Source organism: Solea solea, chromosome 7 (assembly GCF_958295425.1).
Source record: "Solea solea chromosome 7, fSolSol10.1, whole genome shotgun sequence".
NCBI lineage: Eukaryota > Metazoa > Chordata > Actinopteri > Pleuronectiformes > Soleidae > Solea > Solea solea.
The window spans coordinates 4,400,419-4,422,085 of NC_081140.1; the positions used below are offsets into that span (position 1 = coordinate 4,400,419).

The 21,667-nt window shown below is 39.1% G+C and overlaps 1 protein-coding gene and 1 non-coding gene across 3 annotated transcripts; both read right to left on the reverse strand.

Annotated features, from left to right (window-relative positions):
• Positions 1-2,671: 2,671 nt before the first annotated feature.
• Positions 2,672-2,743, reverse strand: trnad-guc (transfer RNA aspartic acid (anticodon GUC)). Its single transcript has one exon. It is a non-coding gene; the product is annotated as a tRNA-Asp (tRNA).
• A 4,992-nt stretch (positions 2,744-7,735) lies between these two features.
• Positions 7,736-17,648, reverse strand: LOC131462744 (porphobilinogen deaminase-like). 2 transcript variants are annotated; one of them, XM_058634243.1, is made up of 14 exons: positions 17,479-17,648; positions 15,612-15,665; positions 15,250-15,322; positions 14,449-14,498; positions 14,071-14,126; positions 12,249-12,326; positions 11,687-11,764; positions 11,515-11,590; positions 10,900-11,013; positions 10,759-10,797; positions 9,729-9,848; positions 9,522-9,575; positions 9,210-9,311; positions 7,736-8,938 (listed from the first exon to the last, which is right to left on the reverse strand). In XM_058634243.1, exons 1-14 carry the CDS (start codon positions 17,500-17,502, stop codon positions 8,765-8,767), a joined length of 1,092 nt encoding a protein of 363 aa, XP_058490226.1. In that variant the 5' UTR covers positions 17,503-17,648; the 3' UTR covers positions 7,736-8,764. The 2 variants fall into 2 exon arrangements, with proteins under 2 accessions (XP_058490226.1, XP_058490225.1); XM_058634242.1 differs by lacking the exon at positions 17,479-17,648 and adding an exon at positions 15,797-15,956.
• Between the last annotated feature and the right edge of the window lie 4,019 nt (positions 17,649-21,667).

The window sequence follows — 21,667 nt, forward strand, 5'->3', positions numbered from 1 at the left end:
CCCTCCTCCAGCCGGTAAGCCTCAGACTATATCCCCCTTTTTTAGTTGCTCCCTCTTAACAGGAAGAAATCTCTGACAGAACCAGGCTCAGAGGTGTGCAGTCATCTGCCTTGACCGGTTGGGGTGAAAGGAAAATGGGGGACAGCGGAGGAACAGAAAGGGTGGAGAGAAAGGACAAGAGGGAGATGAGGTAGAGACAGAAGAGAGAGAGAGAGACCAGGAGCAGATACACAACAACTGTATCAAGTTACAAGTTTATACAGTTAATGATATCGACTTTTAATTATAGCACAATAATAATGGTGATGATATGTATGATATGGATAGCCTCGAAAACTGGATCTGGATCCTGCAACCTGCAAGATGAGAATACAGAGAGAGAGAGAGGGAAGGAAGGAAGGAAGGACACAAACTAGGGAGAGAAAGAGACAAGGTTAATGACATATAAAAAGTCATATTCATATCCTGAATGTGAGAGAGTGAATGTGCGTGCACCACAGGAAAATCCCCCAGCAGTCTAGGTCTATAGCAGCATAACTAAGAGATGGTCCAGGTTTCCCTGAACCAGCTCTAACTATAAGCTTTATCAAAAAGTTTTAAGTCTAACTTTAAATACAGATAGAGGCTCCTCCTCCCGAACTGGCATTGGAAGCTGGTTCCACAGGAGAGGAGGAGCCTGGTAACTAAAGGCTCTGCCTCCCATTCTGCTCTTACAGACTCTGTGAACCACTAGTAAACCTGTATTTTGTGACCTAAGTGGTCTGTTAGGGTGATAAGGTAGGTCTTTCAGGTATGAAGGGGCCTGACCATTAAGTGCTTTGTACGTGAGGAGGAGGATTTTAAATTGAATTCTAAACTGTACAGGGAGCCAGTGTAGAGAAGCTAACACTGGAGTTATATGGTCTCTCTTTCTAGTTCCTGTCAGAACTCGTGCTGCAGCATTTTGAATGAACTGAAGGGTTCTAACAGACTTGTTGGAACATCCTGATAATAAGGAGTTACAGTAATCTAATCTAGATGTAACAAAAGCATGAATTAGTTTTTCAGCATCCTGTAAGGACAGAATGTTTCTTATGTTCATAATGTTCCGCAGGTGGAAGAAGGCTGTTCTGGAAATGAGTTTTATGTGTGAATCAAATGACATTTCCTGGTCAAAAGTAACTCCAAGGTTCCTCACAGTGGAACTGGAAGCCATGGTGAAGTCATCTAAAGTGACAATGTGATCAGAAAGTTTTTCTCTGAGGTGTTTATGACCGAGTATAAAAGTTTAAAAGTAGAAAGTTACAGGTCATCCAGGACTTAATTTTATGTGCACATATCTTCATGTATCTTTGAAGTGAATTGTTTCTTTTGTGAATAGATTTTTTTTGTCCTTTTTAATTCTAAATTGTTCAAGAGAGATAAAGACACAGCAGTGTTTTGCACCTTTTTAGTAAATTAGACACTAAAGGCACTACACTGTGTTTTGCCTTTTTTTCCCCCAACCCACAGTGCTTTGTGCTGGTTAGGGGGTTCTTGAGCCAAAAACAATGTTCACAGGGCATACGTTACTGAAAAATGTTTGAGAATCACTGTAATAGAGAAGAGAAAATGACTTTGTGAGTGTTGTGTTGCTGATTGAGTTCATGTGATCAGTATCAGCTGTGCTTTCCCCGCTAAAACAGGTCAAAATGGCCGCCACTGCACCAGTGAATAAAATCATCATGACAGTGAAGCAGTAACATGTGAAATATGATGAAGACAAACGTGTGAGTGAGGTGAGAACACATCATGGGCTTTAATACAACACTCATGTTTATAAAGTCACATTCCAGCTGAAGTGGACGCACTGGTTTAGCTCAGTGGTTACTTCACTGACTTTTCTCCCGAAGAAATCATCAGTTCTCTCCCTCTGTGGGATCAAACCACGGGCACTGTCCAGTGTTCTTCTTCTTCTTCTTCTTCTTCTTTCTGCATTTGTACATGGAACTACTTCTCTTTAATGTCGTTGCTGATTAAACTGAGTCACTGTGACGTTAGAACTGAACCACACAATCAATAAGCACTGATGTTATGTCATTGTTTAAAGCAGCAGTTTCTCTGTGTGAGTCTGTAGTGACGTGACGTCATGAGCCCGCACAGATATTTGAAAATAGATGGTAAACATGTATTTATATTATTCTCAGTTAATGACCAACATTTATTTATTTATTCATTTATCAACTTCCCCACTTTCACATGCTCATGTTCATAATATTGAATTCCACATGAAAGCATTGCACTGGTATAGCTCAGTGGTTACTTCACTGTCATTTCTTTCAGATACGCAGTCTTTCCCTCTCGAGGGATCGAACCACGGGCGCTGTCCAGTGTTTTCTCCTCTGATCCACTGTTTTCTTTTCTTTCTTTGGTCAAAAATACTCTCGTTAACAGCACATGTTTCAGTTTCCATGTTGGTTTTACTGTCTCTGCTCTGAAGCTACATAACTATGGAGGACGAAACCTGACTTATGTATATATAAATAAATAAATGAATAAATACAGCAATAAATAAATAAATGTATTAATAAATACAGGAATAAATAAATAAATGTCTGTATTTATTTATTTATTTCTGTATTTATTTATACATAAGTCAGGTTTCGTCCTCCATACTTTTTAGTCCACATGAAAAAAAAAAGAATAAATGTATCTCCCCGTCGGGGAATTGAACCCCGGTCTCCCGCGTGACAGGCGGGGATACTCACCACTATACTAACGAGGAGGTGCTCACGTTCACGATACCTTTTTGACCACAACACGTTTTTGGATGGATAGTGCTGCGAGATAAATCACCATTTTTCACACGTATAGTTACGATTGACTCTCTTCACTTTTTCCAGTCATTCTTTATGGCAGTTTCTTAACACTGTGGATGTAATATATTGTTGGCCACTAACAGGATTTGGGGGGCGCTGCTTCCCCGTTTCATAGTAAAGTTAGGACGCCTGCACGTTTCAGTGAGTGAAACGTGCCCTCTTGCGCGTGCCTCAGATTTCCACCGGCTCTACTCGCCTCGGCGGCACGTGACGGTTTTAGGTTGCATCTCTGCTACAAAAAAACCTACTCAACTCAACACATCCATTATTACAAGTCTGTACGTCTACTTGCCTTAAATCAGCACATTTCGACACATATCGAATCCAACCTCCACTCACGCATCAAATCAATCAAAAAACAATATTTTGCCAATATTTACTGCACCATATATGCACCTTAAAATCCACTGCTAGGCATCTTATTGTTTATAGTGTATAGTACAGTTTTGGCTCATTGTGTATTGCACTGCTTTTAATTTCATTTAATTTTTAATTTAATTTCTTAATTTCTTCTTTTTTGTTTTTGGATCGTGATTGTATTGTATTTCATTTTTGATTTTTTTGTACCGCTGCTACGATGACCCAATTCCCCCTCGGTGATAAATAAAGTTATCTATCTATCTATCTGTCTAGATATCTATCTATCTATCTATCTATCTATTTTAGAGACCCCCCAAAACTCACAAATCATGTTTCCAGGGGAGCTCATGTCTCATTTTGGGGGGCTGAGACCCCCCCTGGCTCCCCCGTAGTTCGCACCATGGATATGTTATTTCTGATATGTATCAAATGCAGTGATTTTTTTTTGTGAGAGACTGAGTTAAGAGACATTTACACCCCGCTCTGTAAGCCAGGGTGGAACGGCAGCCTGGACGCGGAGTGGTGAGGGTCTGCTGTGACTGCAGGCTCCCTGGGACTGCTGCAGAGGCTCCTGTGAGACTGACCGCCTGTGAGTGCTGTGGGAGGGGGAGGAGATCCCGGCAGCACCCGCAGCTTGTTGAGCACAGTAACTGCAGAGTGATACGTGCTTTCACGTGAGAGTCTCCAAAAACCACAACAGTCTCCAATAACCTCCCGGTCGAGGACATTACGTTAACTGGAGCTGATTTGCAATGTTACGTTACAGGGAGGAAGGCTTGGGATCCGGAATCGTTTGTGTTTGTCTGGGTCTCCGATTTGACCAATCATGCTGTTGACTGACGTTAGGACCTCCTACCTCATTAACATATGGACACAGAAAAAATAAATAAATGTAGGTGAACAGAAATGTAGAAATAAATGTAAAGCATTTATTTATTCATTCATTTATTTATGTATTCCTGTATTTATTTATTTATTTATTCCTGTATTTATTCATAAATGTATTCCTGCATTTATTTATTCATTTATTTATTTATTTTATTTCTGTATTTCTGTATTTATTGATTGATTGATTGATTGATTGATTGCTGTATTTATTCATACATTTATTAATGCATTTAATTATTTATTCACTTATTTATTTTATGTTTTTTTTATTTCTGTATTTATTTATGCATTTATTTATTTATGTATAAATTTATTTATTTATTTATGTATACATTTATTTATTTATTTACGTATTTATTTATGTATGTATTTATGTTCACATTTATTTATTTATTTATACATGGTCAGGTTTCGTCCTCCATATGTAAGTCTGTAGTGACGTGACGTCATGAGCCTGTGCAGATATGTAAAAATAGATGTATTTATATTATTCTCAGTTAATGAACAACATTTATTTATTCATTTATCAACTTCCACACTCTGTCCCCCACATGCTCATGTTCATAATATTTAATTCCACATGAGCGCATCGCACTGGTTTAGCTCAGTGGTTACTTCACTGACTTTTCTCCCGAAGAAATCATCAGTTCTCTCCCTCTGTGGGATCAAACCACGGGCGCTGTCCAGTGTTTTTCTTCTCTTTTCTTCTTTCTGCATTTATACATGGAACTACTTCTCTTTAATGTCGTCGCTGATTAAACTGAGTCACTGTGACGTTAGAACTGAACCACACAATCTTTAAGCACTGATGTGATGTCGTTGTGTAAAGCAGCTGTTTCTCTGTGTGAGTCTGTAGTGACGTGACGTCATGAGCCTGCGCAGATATTTGAAAATAGACGGTAAATTAAAGATGATGGTGATTATATTAGTCTCAATTACCAAATTTCATTCATTTATTTATTTATTTAATTCCCCAAACATTATGTTATCTGTAACACCCACATGTTTATGTTCATAATATGTAGTTCCACATATAGACATCGCACTGGTATAGCTCAGTGGTTACATCATTGTCATTTCTTTCAGAAAACGCAATCTTTCCCTCTCGAGGGATCGAACAACGGGCGCTGTCCAGTGTTTTCTCCTCTGATCCACTGTTTTCTTTTCTTTCTTTGGTCAAAAATATTTATTCTTTCATTTATTCTTTTATTTATTTATTCATGCATTTATTTATTTATACATTTATTTATTTATTCATTTATTTATGCATTTATTTATTTATTTCTGTATTTATTAATACATTTATTTATGCATTTATTTATTTATTTCTGTATTTATTAATACATAAGTCAGGTTTCATCCTCCATAGTTATGTAGCTTCAGAGCAGAGACAGTAAAACCAACAAGGAAACTGAAACATGTGCTGTTAACGAGAGTATTTTTGACCAAAGAAAGAAAAGAAAACAGTGGATCAGAGGAGAAAACACTGGACAGCGCCCGTGGTTCGATCCCTCGAGAGGGAAAGACTGCGTATCTGAAAGAAATGACAGTGAAGTAACCACTGAGCTATACCAGTGCGATGCTTGGATGTGGAATTAAATATTATGAACATGAGCATATGAAAGTGTGGAAGTTGATAAATGAATAAATAAATAAATGTTGGTCATTAACTGAGAATAATATAAATACATGTTTACCATCTATTTTCAAATATCTGTGCAGGCTCATGACGTCACGTCACTACAGACTCACACAGAGAAACTGCTGCTTTAAACAATGACATAACATCAGTGCTTATTGATTGTGTGGTTCAGTTGTAACGTCACAGTGACTCAGTTTAATCAGCGACGACATTAAAGAGAAGTGGTTCCATGTATAAATGCAGAAAGAAGAAGAAGAAGAACACTGGACATTATTTAGTTTTGATAACAATATGTTTTTGAATGTTAGTAACATGTTTCTGTATCGTGAATGATGTTAGATTATCGGTTTTGTCTGTATTTGTGGGTAAGAGCACATTTCATGATTGTGAATGTAAACAAACCAAATGAAGGTGAATAATGGATTCCATGTGTTTACATTAAAGAATAAGAAAAGAAAGAAAAAACTATGTGATATTAAGAGCACCTTATGTAACACTTTTTGATGAAGTTTATAAATCCAAAACAAAAGACCTCTGATATGCTCTATATCTGATACCTCTGATATGCTATCTCTTAGCTCTGTGCATTTACAAGGTGCAAATCAACAATTAATAACACATGACAGGTACAACACACAGATCTTAATTCTTTTTATTTATTGTTGTTTATATTTACTTTTTCACAACAGTGTCAAAAACATTTTTAATGTAATATTTTCTTTAACAAAACAAGATATAGTCTACATGTTAACTCAAAGAGAAATTAAAGCTGGAAAAAACAAATATGGCTAATGGTACCTCCTGACTTAGAAGGTTTTAATTATGTATAACGCACATAGAAGATTTGTAAAAGAAAAGAAAAACAATGGCACACTGAATAGAATAAAGATCTTCAGTGATTTTCTTAGCAAAACAGACAATTCTTAGTTGAGTAAAGCATCTTCAGACATGATTCTTGTCCTGAGTAGGCAGTTGGATACAAACTAGAGAAACTGAGACGATGCTATCTCATACAGGCAAGTTATCATGGTCCCATCGTATGAAAATATGTGTTTTTTTGGAAACACTACAATTGTGTTATTATAGAGTACAGCATCATAAGTTACAGCAAATGCAAACAATTTCATTTTCTTTTTATTAATCAAACGGAAAACCAACAACCTGCTGAAACTGCAGCCACCAAAATAAACACAGATCTCTTTATAACTTCAATTTATACTGTAGGTCTTATGGTTTGAGCAGCTCATGTTTACGGGACATGTCACTTAGAGTTGTTTTCCACTTGAATGCGTTTTATGATTATCAGTTGTCTCACAAGCATGAGATGATCTCATGACCAATAAACCATAAGTATGAGATCCAGCCCATAATCTGGAGAGATGAATGATTCAGCGTCAAAGTGATGAGATTACAGGCAACGTATTGTTTGTCCTACAGCACAACATGGCGTCATCAGCACAGAGGCAGTCAAATACTGACCTGCTTTATAGAGCCGTTGTTGTCCACTCTATCATTATAACCTTATTTAAATCTCATAAACTCACACTTGGTGCTTTAAGTTGTCCTACAAGACACCGTGTTCTGATATTACACCCAGTTTTCAAAGATGCTTCATCAACGAAGCATAACCAAAGCTAAGTGTTGCTAAACAACAGCCCAGTGCACATTTAACACTGCGGTCAGTGAAAGAGTGAAACACTTTGGTTCAAAATGACTACATAAATGTTTCACCCCCTCACAAATCTTGAGGTGATGTAGGGAGCAGGGAGTGGGATGTTAATGGCAGCAAGGGACAGGAAATTAGCCAAAAGATAACATCACTGACGGCAGCTTTAATATCAGAGGCAAGTAAAATGAGATCAGTCATGGAGTGACGGTGAACATCCGTCACTAGGTAACTCGCTCACTTACAGCTTATTGTTATGAGGATTAAACAAACTCTCCATGTAGAAGAAGCCACTGGCTCTTAAAACATGCTGAAAACTTTACACTCAACATGAGCAGAATAAAGAGCAGGTTTGTTGTAAGAGGACACTGTGACGAAACTCCTGTGGTCAAACAGCCTCAACAACATGTTGACATGAAGTCTGAATGAATGAATTATATTTACATTTCACAACGCACACACATTAATGAGAATAATTGCTGGTATTAAACCAGAAAACAGGCCAAACTCATCTTTGGTTACATCACAATTTAGCCTTTTTTATTTTGATTTTATTTTATAACAAATGATAAAAGCAGCTAAAAGCTAAGAGAGAAGTTTGAAAAAGCCAAAACGACATAGATGAAACATCACTGGTGGATAATATTCTATTATCCACCTAGTGTGTTAAGACTTGTAACAGTCTTAACACACTAACTATCGACTAAGTGACTCACCAGAGACAAATTACACACCAGCCTCTGAGTAGATATAGTCGGAGCCTCAGAGTAAGAGTTCAGGCAAATGTTTGCTTCCAGTTTCCATAGTAACCACACACTAACCTCTGCCTACTTCAATTGACTTTAAACTGTCATCATCCTGATCAGTGACTCTGTGTGTGTCGGCTCATTTATTTAAATTTATTCACTTAAATACTGATAGGAGATTTTAAACTGTAGTAAACTCAGGTGATCAGTCCAACAGTTGAAAATCAAAAGAGCGACAGTGAGACCTTTAATCTGACAGCTGACGATAAAACAGAGACCTGACACCTTTAAAGTTATTGATACACTTAAAGGGTTAAAGGGTTTAGCACTGAGGATATCAGCCAGTGATGGTGCGTTAAGTGCTTTTATTATATTTTTACTGTTTGTATGTGGCTCAGGAGATGATTCCTGTGTAAAATCACACTGGAACCAAGAGTGAGTGCTTCACCTTACAGTGACTCAGTCTGAGCACAACCCTGTCACAACAACATCACACACTGCTGTTGGTCGAGCTCACCTGGTGCACGTCAAAAAAAGAAAGAAAAAAATGTGTGTACTTGACACAGAGCTGTGACTGACTGGACGATGGTCACCTCTGTGGCCCCGCCCCCTCAGCAGAGCGGGATTATCTGGCGTCGTTGAGCTGCCGGGCCACAGTCAGGATCTCCTTGGCTCCTTTGCTCAGCAGTAAGTTGGCCAAGTCGACCCCCAGCCGCTCCGCTCGGTCCTGGGCTTCACCCGAGAGCTTAGTGGCCGTCACTCCCACTCGCTGCACGCACTCATCAACCTCCTCCGAGCTCTGTCACACATGAACGTGAGGTTCAGTTGCGTCTTTCAGCAACACAAACATGTTCAGAAAATTGCGTCTGGACATTTTGTGCAGTTTGCTGTTCACATTTCCAGAATAACCACACAGGGAAAGAAATCTCCAAAAAACTATTCATGCTCTCACATGCAGCACCTCATGGACAGTTGCTGACATGCAAATGTAAAACATTTTATTGTCTCAGTGTTTGTGATGTCAAAGATGATGTTTTTGACATGATCATTTAAAAAAACCCAGCTTTTACCTTGTCGTCAGCAGCAGCAGCAGCAGCAGCAACGCTGGTCTGCATGGTTTCCTTCAGACTGTCTGATCCGTCCAGGCTGAAAACCGCCCCCGTCAGGTAGAGCTGGGAAAAACAACAAACACAGTGTAAACTTCATTTATAGGTTTAATTTATTAACCTTAATTTATAAGTGGGTTTTTTTTTAAATATTGAAACTGGACACATTAACTTTGAGTACAAACTAGTACAAATAGTTAGTCGAGTTATAGCCGTGTGTGAGGTTTAGTGGTCTGCTCTTTAATGAACAGTAAATCTAATCATCAAAATTCTTACCTGTGAGTCTTTGATATCAGTGTGGACAGCGACAGGAACGCTGCACCCTCCCTCCTACAAATGACAGAACGTTACTTTTTATGGCACTGGGTTTGTAATCGGACAAAGGGTTTGAGAGAGAGTGTGTGTGTGTGTGTGTGTGTGTGTGTGTGTGTGTGTGTGTGTGTGTGTGTGTGTGTGTGTGTGTGTGTGTGTGTGTGTGTGTACCAGGCGTCTGAGGAAGGCTCTCTCAGCTATGCAGCGCAGCACGGTGTCAGAGTCATGGAGCACAGACACCATCTCCAGGATGTCTACATCTTTGGCCCGAACCTCCACAGCCAGGGCCCCCTGACAAAAGACGCACATACACGTAAGAAGGGCATTTATTCACTGGCTAACAGTCGAAGCTCAAGAGCAGACAGGACCGCCTCTTTGTGAAGATCTGGCTCCTGATTGGATAAAGAGAGAATAAAGTTTCTCCTAGATTTACGGTCGGAGCCTGAGACTGAAAAACTCATGTAACTGAACAAAAACAGATCTAGGATATGCTATTATCTCAAATGATATTAACTCTGTTATAAATAAAGGCTTTCTGTAACTCTTTTCTATTTTATTTTCCTTATATTATTTATCCGTCTTTCTCTTCTTATCCTATAATGTGCACCAGTGACCAGTGGAGGCAGCAGTGGATCAACAACTCCTGTGTGCCCATGATGTAAAATCACTGATTTTCTCTATGGACTTTGGTGCAGGAGAGTGAGCAGTTTACAAAAGGACTTAAAAAAAAAAAAAGGCAATTTAATTGAGCTAAAGCAGTTATAAGACACCAGGTATTTAAGCAGCCATTGATTTTATTAAGTTACCCATTTGTTAAATAGCTAAAATATATTTTTCCTTATGTCCCCACAGGCAGCTAAGTTTTTTACTAACAACTAGAGCTGCAACTAACGATTATTTTCCTTATTGATTAATCTGTCGATCATTTTTCTCGATTAATCATTAATCATAAGAGCAAAGAAAATACTCACATTTAAGAAGCTTATACAATCGGAAATCTTGTTTTACACATGAAAAAAGCTTTAAACCGATTAATCAATTAAAATAGTTGTCAATTAATTTAGTGATCGATTAATAAACGATTAACTGTTTCAGCTCTACTAACAACCACATTTAAAAAAAAAAAAAAAAACCCTGTTATCAATCACTCCTCGTCTTCTTCTATGTAGGAAAATCCTATTTCGAATGTCACAGTTCTTACCTGTCCAACAGCATACATGCAATCTTCAGGCTCCAGGATCTAGCAAGACAAAAAAATGAAACACAGTCTGAGAGTTAAATGAAAGTTAAAGGTCACTGTGAAAGACATTAGATTGAGGACTTGATGTGATCAGAAGTGTACCTGGCTGATCCGGTTCTCCCAGCCCATTCTCCTGAGGCCAGCAGCAGCCAGGATGATGGCAGCAAAGTCCTCCTTCTCATCCAGCTTCTTCAGACGTGTGTTCAAGTTTCCACGCTGAAGACGACAGTTAAGGACAGAAACAAGCCAACACGCTCCCTCATGACCAAAAATCAACTCCACTCGCCTCAGTGCGGCACGGTTAAGTTGCGTTTCCACTAGCACAAGAAGAGATGTCCGACACAAGCCGAACAATGCCGAACTGCAGATCAGTTAAAAAGACTTAACAATGCTAAAAAACGTGGGTTAATCTCTAACAATTATCAGGGAAGTGTCTAAAATCTCAGGAGTCTGGTGTATTCAGTGACAGCACTGATGGAGGAAGTACTGACTCACCAGTCACTCATGTGTGTGTGTGTCATGCGGAAAACGACGAAAAGCCGTGATGACTCCGCCCATGTTGATTAGGTACTAATTTGTAGTGGAAAACCAACCTAAACTGTGCACCTAAACTGTGCCATGCCGAGGCGAGCTGGGATCATAGTGGAACAGGACTATTATTGTTGTGAAGTGAAATCAAAGTATGTTTGTCTTATTTTCAGACACATGGAAGGATACGATGTCTTTGAAGACAAGGTGAGGGAATCTCTTCTTTAGCTGAGCAGCGCGCCGCAGTGAGCTGGTGCCGATCGCACTACAAAAGAAACCACACGGGCCAAGGTTAATTTATCCACTTCAATGACGTGAATTTAAACACATACAACGAGTCACATCATCCACTGCACTGTACCTGCTCTCTGGCAGAGTGTCCAGAGATTTCCCTGCATGTTTTGGATGCAGAACCACTGCATCGTGGGGATTTTCTCTCCTACAGGCAAAACAAAATCCAACAGTGTATATGAAAATTTAACGTCATGGTCACCCAAAAAAATAGTGATCATTGATATTCCATAATAATATGAAGAAATGCTTTAATCTCTTAAAACTGTAAAACACAATGAAATCAGTAGGACTTTTGTGGCATTGCAGATACAAGATACATTTATAGTGACATTTTAACATTTAAATTTAATTTCTCTATGACAGTAAACCGAATATCTTTGGTATATGGATAGTTTAGGGAAAAATCTAGTTAGATTAATTAAGAACATAATAGACAGATCCATCAATAATGAAAATAATCTGAAGTTGCTGCCCTAAAAACTATATGTCATGTCAGAGTTGCTTCTGTTTTACAACAAATGCAGCCCGAGACCTCGGTCACTTCTCTGTCTCCCCACATGTCCTTTTGCAATTTTATTTACGTTAATTGGAATAATTCTCTCACGGTACAGGCTGGAAAATGCACTTACTTTAACACAGCTCCGATGGTGAACCCTGGAGGCAGAGAGGTGGGAAGGTCTTTGAGTGAGTGAACCACCAGATCAACCCTGTTGGACACAGAAGAGGCCAGTCATGTTTGCATTCTCCTTTCATGTGTCATGCTATACAATACAGCCATTGAGTGGTGTGACACATTGTGATAACATCAAGGCAGCTACAGAACAGAGACCACAGGAGAGAACTCAAAGGGTTTCCCTCAGCCATGGATTTCATCTGATTATGGTTATTAGTACAAAATATATAATATATATATATTTATAGAAAAATATTTCTATATTTTATACAGCTGAAACAGCTGATAGCTGAAACCCGGCGTCCGGAGTGTACAACAGAAACCCGGAGACAGGAGACCAGAAACCTCGGTGTCGGACACGGTAAACAACGAGCCACTGATGTGTTTTAAGTCCACTTGGAGCCGAAATCTGCGGGTAACAGCTGGTGTCACTAAAAACTAGCGACAACAGGTCAACTTTTATTTTGTATTAACGAGTAATGAAGATGGTTAAGAAAATTGTACCGGAGTAAAAGTAAACATTTTATTTAGGAAAATAACAGCACCATTATTCTTTTTCTTAGCCACCAACTGCTCACTCTCCACCTGCACCGTGTCCACCACATTTCGTTCAAATGTCTGTTGCGATGCGTAGCGTGGGTGGGAGAACACTACGTAGTACGTACATGTAAGGGGCGTGGCTGAGCAGCTGAAATAGGCTTGTAGGCTCAGAGAGAAGCAGTCGGCTTTATTAAATAGCGTTTGCAAGGCAACATAAAAATAATATATAATATACCGGTATGGCGATATTGTCTCAACTACATATCTCTTTCAAAAATATACCGGTATAACTCTTACAACCGGTATATCACACAGCCCTAACATGGCATACACAAACTAGTGACACTCAGTATTTCCTGCATGCCCGAGTGCAGTCTCAGTCTGACACATACGGCTGAACGGGTTGTGATACGGCTCACATTTGCCTGCTTTCAGCAGCGCTGTTGCTAAACACACCACACTTCTCTGTTAAATATTGATATTTAAGAAATTTCTTAGTTAAATGTTGTGTCAGATGTCGCGTGACGTGACTGATGTGTCCAATCAGTGACCGGGAGTGTGTTGACGTCACATTTTAGTATCAGCTCAGCTCATTTGGAACCAAGCACCAGGTACTATCGCTAATGTAAAAGCAAAAAACAGTTGAGCTATGCTAGAACTGTGGAAAAGCGCCAATGGACACTCGCTCTCACTTTAAAGATGAAAAGATGGCCACCAGCCGCGAGAAATGCTCACCAAATAAAATCTACACCTTCAAGTGTTAGACAACTTAAGAGCATGTGTGCTAATTTATGTTGTCATTCGACAGACTTTTTAGACTGGAAACTGAAGTCTTTTGAAGCTTTGTAGCCTGCCCACCAAAGTGTATCGAGAAAATCAGCAATTTTACATCATGGCACACAGGAACTGATAATCCACTGCTCCCACCATCAGTAAGTTCAAAATGTGTTGTTTTGTGAATTCTGTGCTTGAAATCCTTTGTTTGGATTTACCTAATTGACACAAAGTTGACAAACAGGGCAGCAGTAGACTTAAAATGACAATATAACAACAGTACGTTGTTAAAATCTCTTTTTTCCTTGTGTCTCCTCTGGCAGCAATGTTTCCAGGGAGAGATCAGCGCTGATGTATGTGCTTTATACAACCACACTTCAAATAACCCTTTTTTTTCCCAGTGAGTGAAACAATGCTGTAAAGACAATGTTGTGTCAGCCACAGATGACACCGCTCACACTCACTCATTCCTCTCCAGAGCATTTTCCAGCTCTTTGGTGAACAAACTCTTCTCTCCAATCTGCGAGAAAGACAAACAGCAATTTTTTCTTTACATAGTTTATTTAAATTCATTTTTAGTGAGTATAGACTTGTTTTGAGAGTTAAAATGAAGGAATTGTATTTATATGATTTGGACTTTTGAATTTTCTGCCTCTAATAACGTCTTTTCACTGTGTGTGTGAGTGAATTATAACAAATTAATTAACAGAAAATGAACTTGTAATTTCTTGGCTAGCATAAATGTGTTGTATCTAAATTCATAATTCAGTTATGTTTTATAGATTAAACGATTAATAAAATAAAGGCAGTGATAGTAAAAAAAAAAATGAAACAAAGTTCACCTTTGATAAAGCAGTGTCAAGGATTTTGTCTCCAGTTGTTGTCATGCCAACTGAAAGACAGAAGTTACAAGAATTCAGTATGAGGATTATCAGGTAGTAATAGTGAAAACACCCCATTTCAGCCAAAGCTGAGGCTAATTAGAGCACAGACACAACACTACAAGACATTACAGCTGCTGTCAGTGAAATTCTTTAGGCAAAATCTGGTTGATCAGCTCTACGCTTCCTAATTCTAGGAGAGGATGGGTTAAATGCAAAAATGGAATCTTCCCCCGACTGATAATTAAATTTTTAATTTATATTCTGACAACTGTCAGATATGAGTGTTTGTTCAGTGATATGAGTCTCTCAGTGTCAGGCCCTGACAGCAAACTTTAGGAGAAACTTTTCTAAAACCGCACAACACTTTATCCAATCAGGAGCCAGAGCTTCACAAAGAGGCGGTCCTCTCTGCTTGTGAGGTTTGTTGAGGCTGTTTGCTGGCAAATAGATGCTCCACACCCTCATCAAACATCACAGAGCACTTTTCAGCAGCAACAGACAGGAAGTTAGGCAAATAGACAGCTGCTTTAAGTGGATTTCAGCGTCTGTGTTAAAGAATTTAAAAAATGGTGGGACTAATGACTACAGAATTATACATTTGAGGTTTTTTTTGCCAATTACTTAGGTGATTGTTTAACTTATCAAAGTCAGAATTCCTCTAAAGTAGTTTGAGATGAAAAGCAGATTTGTGACACAGTTTCCAAGTAATAATTACACATAGAGTGAAGTTTTTGAGGTTTTCTTTGCAAATATTCTCACCTATTTCCAAGTGGATGTCGGGGTATAGCTCTTTCAGCGTGTCTGCCACACTGTCAGTCTGGATACGAGCCAACTGAGATAACAGAGCACAGCAGCATCCAACTTTAACATGATTGCATTGCTCATTGTCAAAAAACAACAACCTTAAAACCCATTCACAATGACATTCAAATGAGTACAGCAGACAAGAGGAAGAGTAGTTATCTCTAAATGAGCATCAAACATTGTTCTTTAGTGTATCTAAAGCAGCATGGAGGAACAGTGAGTTACACAAATTAGGACTCAACATGAGCTACATTTTACTTTCAAATTATACTTACAGCCAAAATATACACATTAGAAAGTGAAGTGAAGTGCTGTACCTGGCTTTTGCGGGTTCCAATCCTGATGACCCGACTAACCTTGCCATTCCCATCCTGCAGACAGAAAAGACAAGTTAGTCAAAGTTGAGTTTCAACTCACCTTCAGTAGAACCTTTTCCTGATGTTCTAAATGACATCTCCTGGAAGCTCTGAACACAGTGAGTCACCATCTCTGCTCGTCTCACCCTGATGTACTTGTAAGGTCCTTCCTCCATTAATTCAGAGTCTGTATGCAGTGTTTGCACTGTGGAGGCTATTGTGTCCACTTTGTGGCTAAGACTGCTTGCTAAGCCTTGGTAAGAAGCTGTGCTGAGGTCATATGGCCTCTTGATACTGAACAGTGGTCTGCCTTTTGCTACACGACACCACCCCCCTTCTTCAAGACCTCCACCCCAAGATATCTCTGGTCCTTAAAGATAAGTGTGCCAATTCACCCAAGTTCGTTACAGAGGACAGGGAGGGGCAGCTAAGGAGGGTTCTGAGTATAAGGTGTGGTCATGAAACAGACGGAGTGACACTTTGCATCCTCTGACAATCTTTATTCTATGATCAGAATAATACAGTTCTTTAGTGCTCTTATTTTAAATGCACACTGTCAATTTGAGTCTCAGTTACAATATTAACACATTCATCACTGTGCACTGACATCATCTTATTGTATAAAAGCCACATATTAGCACTATTAACAACTGGCGATTGAGAGCTGATAATGTTATGTTAAAAATATCATTGATAACTTTTATTTTGTTGGCTAAGTCTGGTCCGAGACGTGGAGGCAGCATGTGACTGGCTACGATTTGATGGGGAAGGGATTAAAGACATTTTTATAATACAGTATAATAATTTCATTAATATAGCACTAAAAAGTTCACAAAGTGCTTTGACAGACAAAGCATAAGTCAGACTATAACGTCAGTAACAAATAAAAGCTAAAGAACAAAAAACTTCTGACAACTTTATCTCTGAAATGGATAAAGAAAATCACTTGGAATTATACCGATACAAGTTTTAGTTTTTATGTTATCAGAGTCCAATTAAACTGTTGCTGTGAAAACAATAAAGTGACATTTCACAACTAAGTTGTGAGTTTAAATAGAGTATTAAAAATTAATAGTCTACTATTTAATGATATAATGTTGTGTATATGTTATTTGTCTGTTCTTGGTGTTGTACGAAAGTTTATATCTGTACTGTCTAGCTATCGTTTCTAACCATTACATTCTGTGAATTCTTAGTATTTCAATACTTATAACATCTATTTGATTTCTTCGTGGACTATAATTGGATTTTCCAGAAAGTCATCCAAAAAACAGCCATGAAAGTGCAATTATTTGTGTTCTCTCTCTACAGCTGGTAAACAAACCTCACCAAAAATCCATCATCTCAATGTTTCCAAGTCAAACACCAGAAACTTTATATGTAAAACGACCAAAGTCAGTCCGTGCAGGTGCTAGTAGTCCACACACACACACACACTCCCATTCAGCACCAGTGCAATGTAACAATCACGAATTATGTACTGATTTAGACCACTTTTCCCTCCACGTGGGTTCGCAAAACTATCCTGTAACGTGGGTTAAATACCAGGTTTTTAACTTCAAACGACAACCATTTCTTTATAGTTGTCACTGGTTATGTTAGCTAACTCAAGGCTAACTGACTGTTTGCTAGTTTTCCACACACCGGTAGGTACCCGCCTACTTTTTATTTTACTGTCCAATAGAATGACAGAATACTATAACAGACGTAAACATTAGCCAATCACCGCGCTCCAACTGACAGACACACATGGCGCTCTCCGGCAGAGAGAGAGCAGAGACTTGTGTGCTTCATGGATTCTCAGCGGCGCAGTTTAAGACAAACGTACCTGAGTGTTGTTCTCCTCAGACATGACGGCGACTCGCTTCACTCTGCAGGTGTTATTCTTAACAGCGGCGTGTTTTCCTGAGCGGGGACGTTAAAAATCATGAAAACCCGTGGTAGCAGTCAGCGGCGTTGCTCTCACACAACCCCGATATGAATGAACGCGGAGGTTCGTGATGTCATTGCACTGAGAGACTGGAGGTCATTTCTTAGTTTCCGCCTTGTCTGTCAGTGTGCAGCAAGTGTTTCAAAGTCCTTACAGACGTTAAAATAGAAGGTATCCATCCAGAGATTCGATAATGCAGAGATTTTGTTTTTATATAATAATTGTCCATTTTGTGGTGAAAACGGGAGCTGCAATGGAAGAACAGTTTGTTCTTGGAGGTTAATTAATGGCTTTATACAAAAAAATGTCTCACCTTAACATTTTTTCCCAACATTTTTATGGATTTGTCATGGATGTTAAATCCTTGAAAAAAATACATTCAGAATTTTCTACAGCAAAACCCAAATTCATCATGTTTCACACTGATTTCTGGCAAAAGGTAGAACTCCATTTTAAGCACACACCACACCATTCCTGAACAGAGTAATAAATAATATAGTTTGTTCATTTGTAAACACAGAGGGCCTCTGAGTTATGCCAATCATGATTATTTATTTTAATCAATATTGATACCATGATATGAAGTTTGAATTTTTATATGTCATTCTCCAAAACTTTGCTTTGAGAAAGAGGCAGAGGAGGAGAGGAGGACAGCTTTCCAGTTTTGGAAAGATATTTTGGAGAGGTTTTTGTGCTGATTGGTAGAGTTTGTATGGTGTTTGAAAAATTGGATGGTTGGTTGTTTTTTATTTTATTTAACCTTTATTTAAGGGTTAGGATTAGGGTAGTAAAAACTACTGAAGACACCAGCTAATGCTCACAAATTCACATTAAGCACTGTCCTATAGTGCTTATGCCCTGGTCTGTTTTTTGCCCTGGTCTGCATCGCTTTTATTACAGTTTTATTTGACTGGCTGCCCGTGACTATGGTTCAGTGCTGTTTCATACATTTCATGTATTTCTTAAACAGAGATGGTTAAATGTGTGTTTTACTTTAATATTTCGGAAGCAAAAATAGCCTTTCCCCCCACTATACTGTGAAAATCATTTATTTACCATATACATTTTACAATACCTCGGAGTGATACAGCGACATTATGCGACCCAAAGGGTAATTTAACAGTTCCTACAGCATCCAGCTTTGTCTTTTTAAGGGTTTCAGTGTTTGATGACTTCATATTATATCACAAAATTAAACCATAACCAATGTCAGCCTCCAGGGCAGAGGAAAGGTCTGTTAATAATATGAATAAATTGTTGCAAAGACACAGACTGCGACGAAGCAGGCAATGCTGTGCTAGCCATCACTGAGGCCATAAAAACATCTTCTCCTGCTGCAATAGACATGGCCAAGCGTGTGGATGGAGAAACTGTGGAAAGTTACTGGGCACGCCTCATGACACCGTGAAAGGGAGGAACACACCTCCCCACATCAACCTGACCTTGCTTTGAGTGTGGCGGAAAAGGGCACTGGGCCAGAAATTGACCTAACCAGAGGAACAGGGGCAGTGCGAGAGGGGGGTGGGGGGGCTCCAAAGATGGAGCAACTATAATCACAACTGTGACCATACGCCTGCCCAGATGACTGACTGACTCCAGAGGGTGAACAGCGGAGAGGAAAGCATCACGACGGCAGACACATTGGAGACAGGTCATGCACTCACACACTCACTCACTCACTCACACGATCATGCAATGAAGACACATGCACTGATACACTAGGCTATAAAAATGCACCTGCTTTACACACCCAATAGGAACAAGACGGGTTTAGATATTTTCCACCACAGGTTTTAAATGTTAAAAATGCACTTTTTTTTGTTTGCTCCGACAAATCCAATTCTATAGTCTGGATCCTCTCCTCTCATGCCTTCTCACTAACCCTTGACCAGAGGTGGAAAGTAAGGAGTTACATTTACTCACAGTTTAGGTACAGAAAGTGTGCGGTGGTGTGTGCACCATCTACCCAACAGAACCTGTCCAGTTCTACTGTGACATGGGCTGTGAAGACGGAAGTGTGAGATGGACTGTACGTATATGTTCCCTCATCATTTGTATATTTACATCGTTATTCTATTCTTCTATCTTTTTCTTATTCTTATTCTTTTGAGTCTTAGTCCTAGTATATCTAGGCAGGAATGTGCTGATTGACTGAATAAACATTTCGATTTGTGAAAAAATTGTGCCAGAGAATCATGATCTCAATTCTTAGCATGAAAAGCACCAGGGGGCAGTATAAGTGTGACAGGTTCTCCAATATGAAGTCATTATTTTACTCTTTCTTTTTTATTCAGGAGATTCATTCGCTGTCCATGGTGGTATGAAGTTTTCTACCTATGACAAAGACCAGGACATCGATGGACAAAACTGTGCTGTGGTCGCCCGTGGAGGATGGTGGTACATCGCCTGTCACCATGCTAATCCCAACAGTGCTTACCTTTCGGGCCCCAACTCACCCCATGGGATGGGAGTCATCTGGGCGACTTGGAGAGGATTTGAATATTCTCTGAAGTCAATCACAATGAAGATACGACCCAAAGAGTGATGTTAGATGTTAGATTATCACGCTCATCACATGCACTGCCTGGCCAATAAACAGTCACACACAGTCTTTTGTAGAGGTTGGTGTTTTCTGTGACCAATGATGATGATAATATGGTATTATTGATAGTGGTGCGATGTTTTTGATGTTATTCTTTTAGATTCTTTCCTATATTACTTTGATGATTGATTTAGTTGATTTGATATACTAGGACTAAGACTTTTTTCTTTTACTTAAGCATAGAATAGCAAGTATAATCATTAGTTTGATAAGAGTGCTCAATTTGATAAGTTACTTTGACAAGTTTAATCACCTCCATGTGTTACCTTGAACTCTTTGATTCATTCGTTGAAGAATGCATTAAGATTCTGGGTTGTTTGAACTGATTCTTGATTTTTTTTATTTACAGGTTTGCTTTAATGATGTTTAGTAACTGTGTGTGGTTTGTTGTTTATTGTGCTAAATAAGTCAAAATCAAATATGTAATGGGTGATGTAACTCCTTGTTGTAACCACTGGAGGGCAGTGAGCACTTTCTTTCTTAAAGGCGACATAGACCGGAAGCTCCAATTAACGCTGCGTTTGTGTGTGTATCTGCGTCATTACCTCGTTTATGAAACCCTAAAGTTTCAGAACAAACAGTTCAGCCACTGCCGAGAAAATAGGGTTTTATTGTTTTCCTGGTCTCTGCGAAGCAGATCGGCACTTCCTTAATCTGATGTCATCATCAGAAATCCTCACCACTCCTCTCACCACCGTAGCGCCTCCTGGTGCGGCACTAGTCCGGGCACATCCGGTTGCGTACATTCAACCGCAGAAGAAGAAGAACTACTCTCGTTGTAGCTGCTGAGATGCAGAGCATCCACCGTGGCAGAGGGGGAGCTGTGTATCTGAGAGCTGGCCTATCTATTACGTCACTTCCAGGTACCTGGCCAATCACAGGACAGTGGGAAAGCTCTCGTTGGCTGGCCAATCACAACACAGTCCACATTCTGGGGGTGTGATTTTGGTCTGAAACAGCGCGGCTGATGAGAGCGTCTGTGAGGAGATATTTTGATCGGCTCGTTTGCAGCGATTAGGAGGTTTTTAACCATGAAAACAAGTTAATATATGTAAGTAGACCTCCATAACTAACATATATGTGTGATACAAGCATTCGATGTCGCCTTTAAATGTCATGTGATAAATAAAGATTTCATAGATGGAACAGCTTTTGCAATATTGTGTTCAAAGAGAAAAAAACAAGCAGCACTTTTATTCATTTATGGATCTATTTACATAATTATTACCCAAATATAAGGGTTATTTCTAACAATTACATCAGTAATGTCAAATAAAAGTTACAACTTTGCTAACACTGGAGAAAAAAATTGAGTCAGAAATATAAAGGACTCGTGCTGAGTTTAATAATACACATCTGTTTTTTGACTTGTCTTCAGTTTAGCTACCCTACAATAAAGATTATGGAGTAAAGATAATTAAGCAACCAGAATTTTGTAGTTTGTTCACAATGCTTCCCAATGTCATCAACTTAGGTTGTTATGAC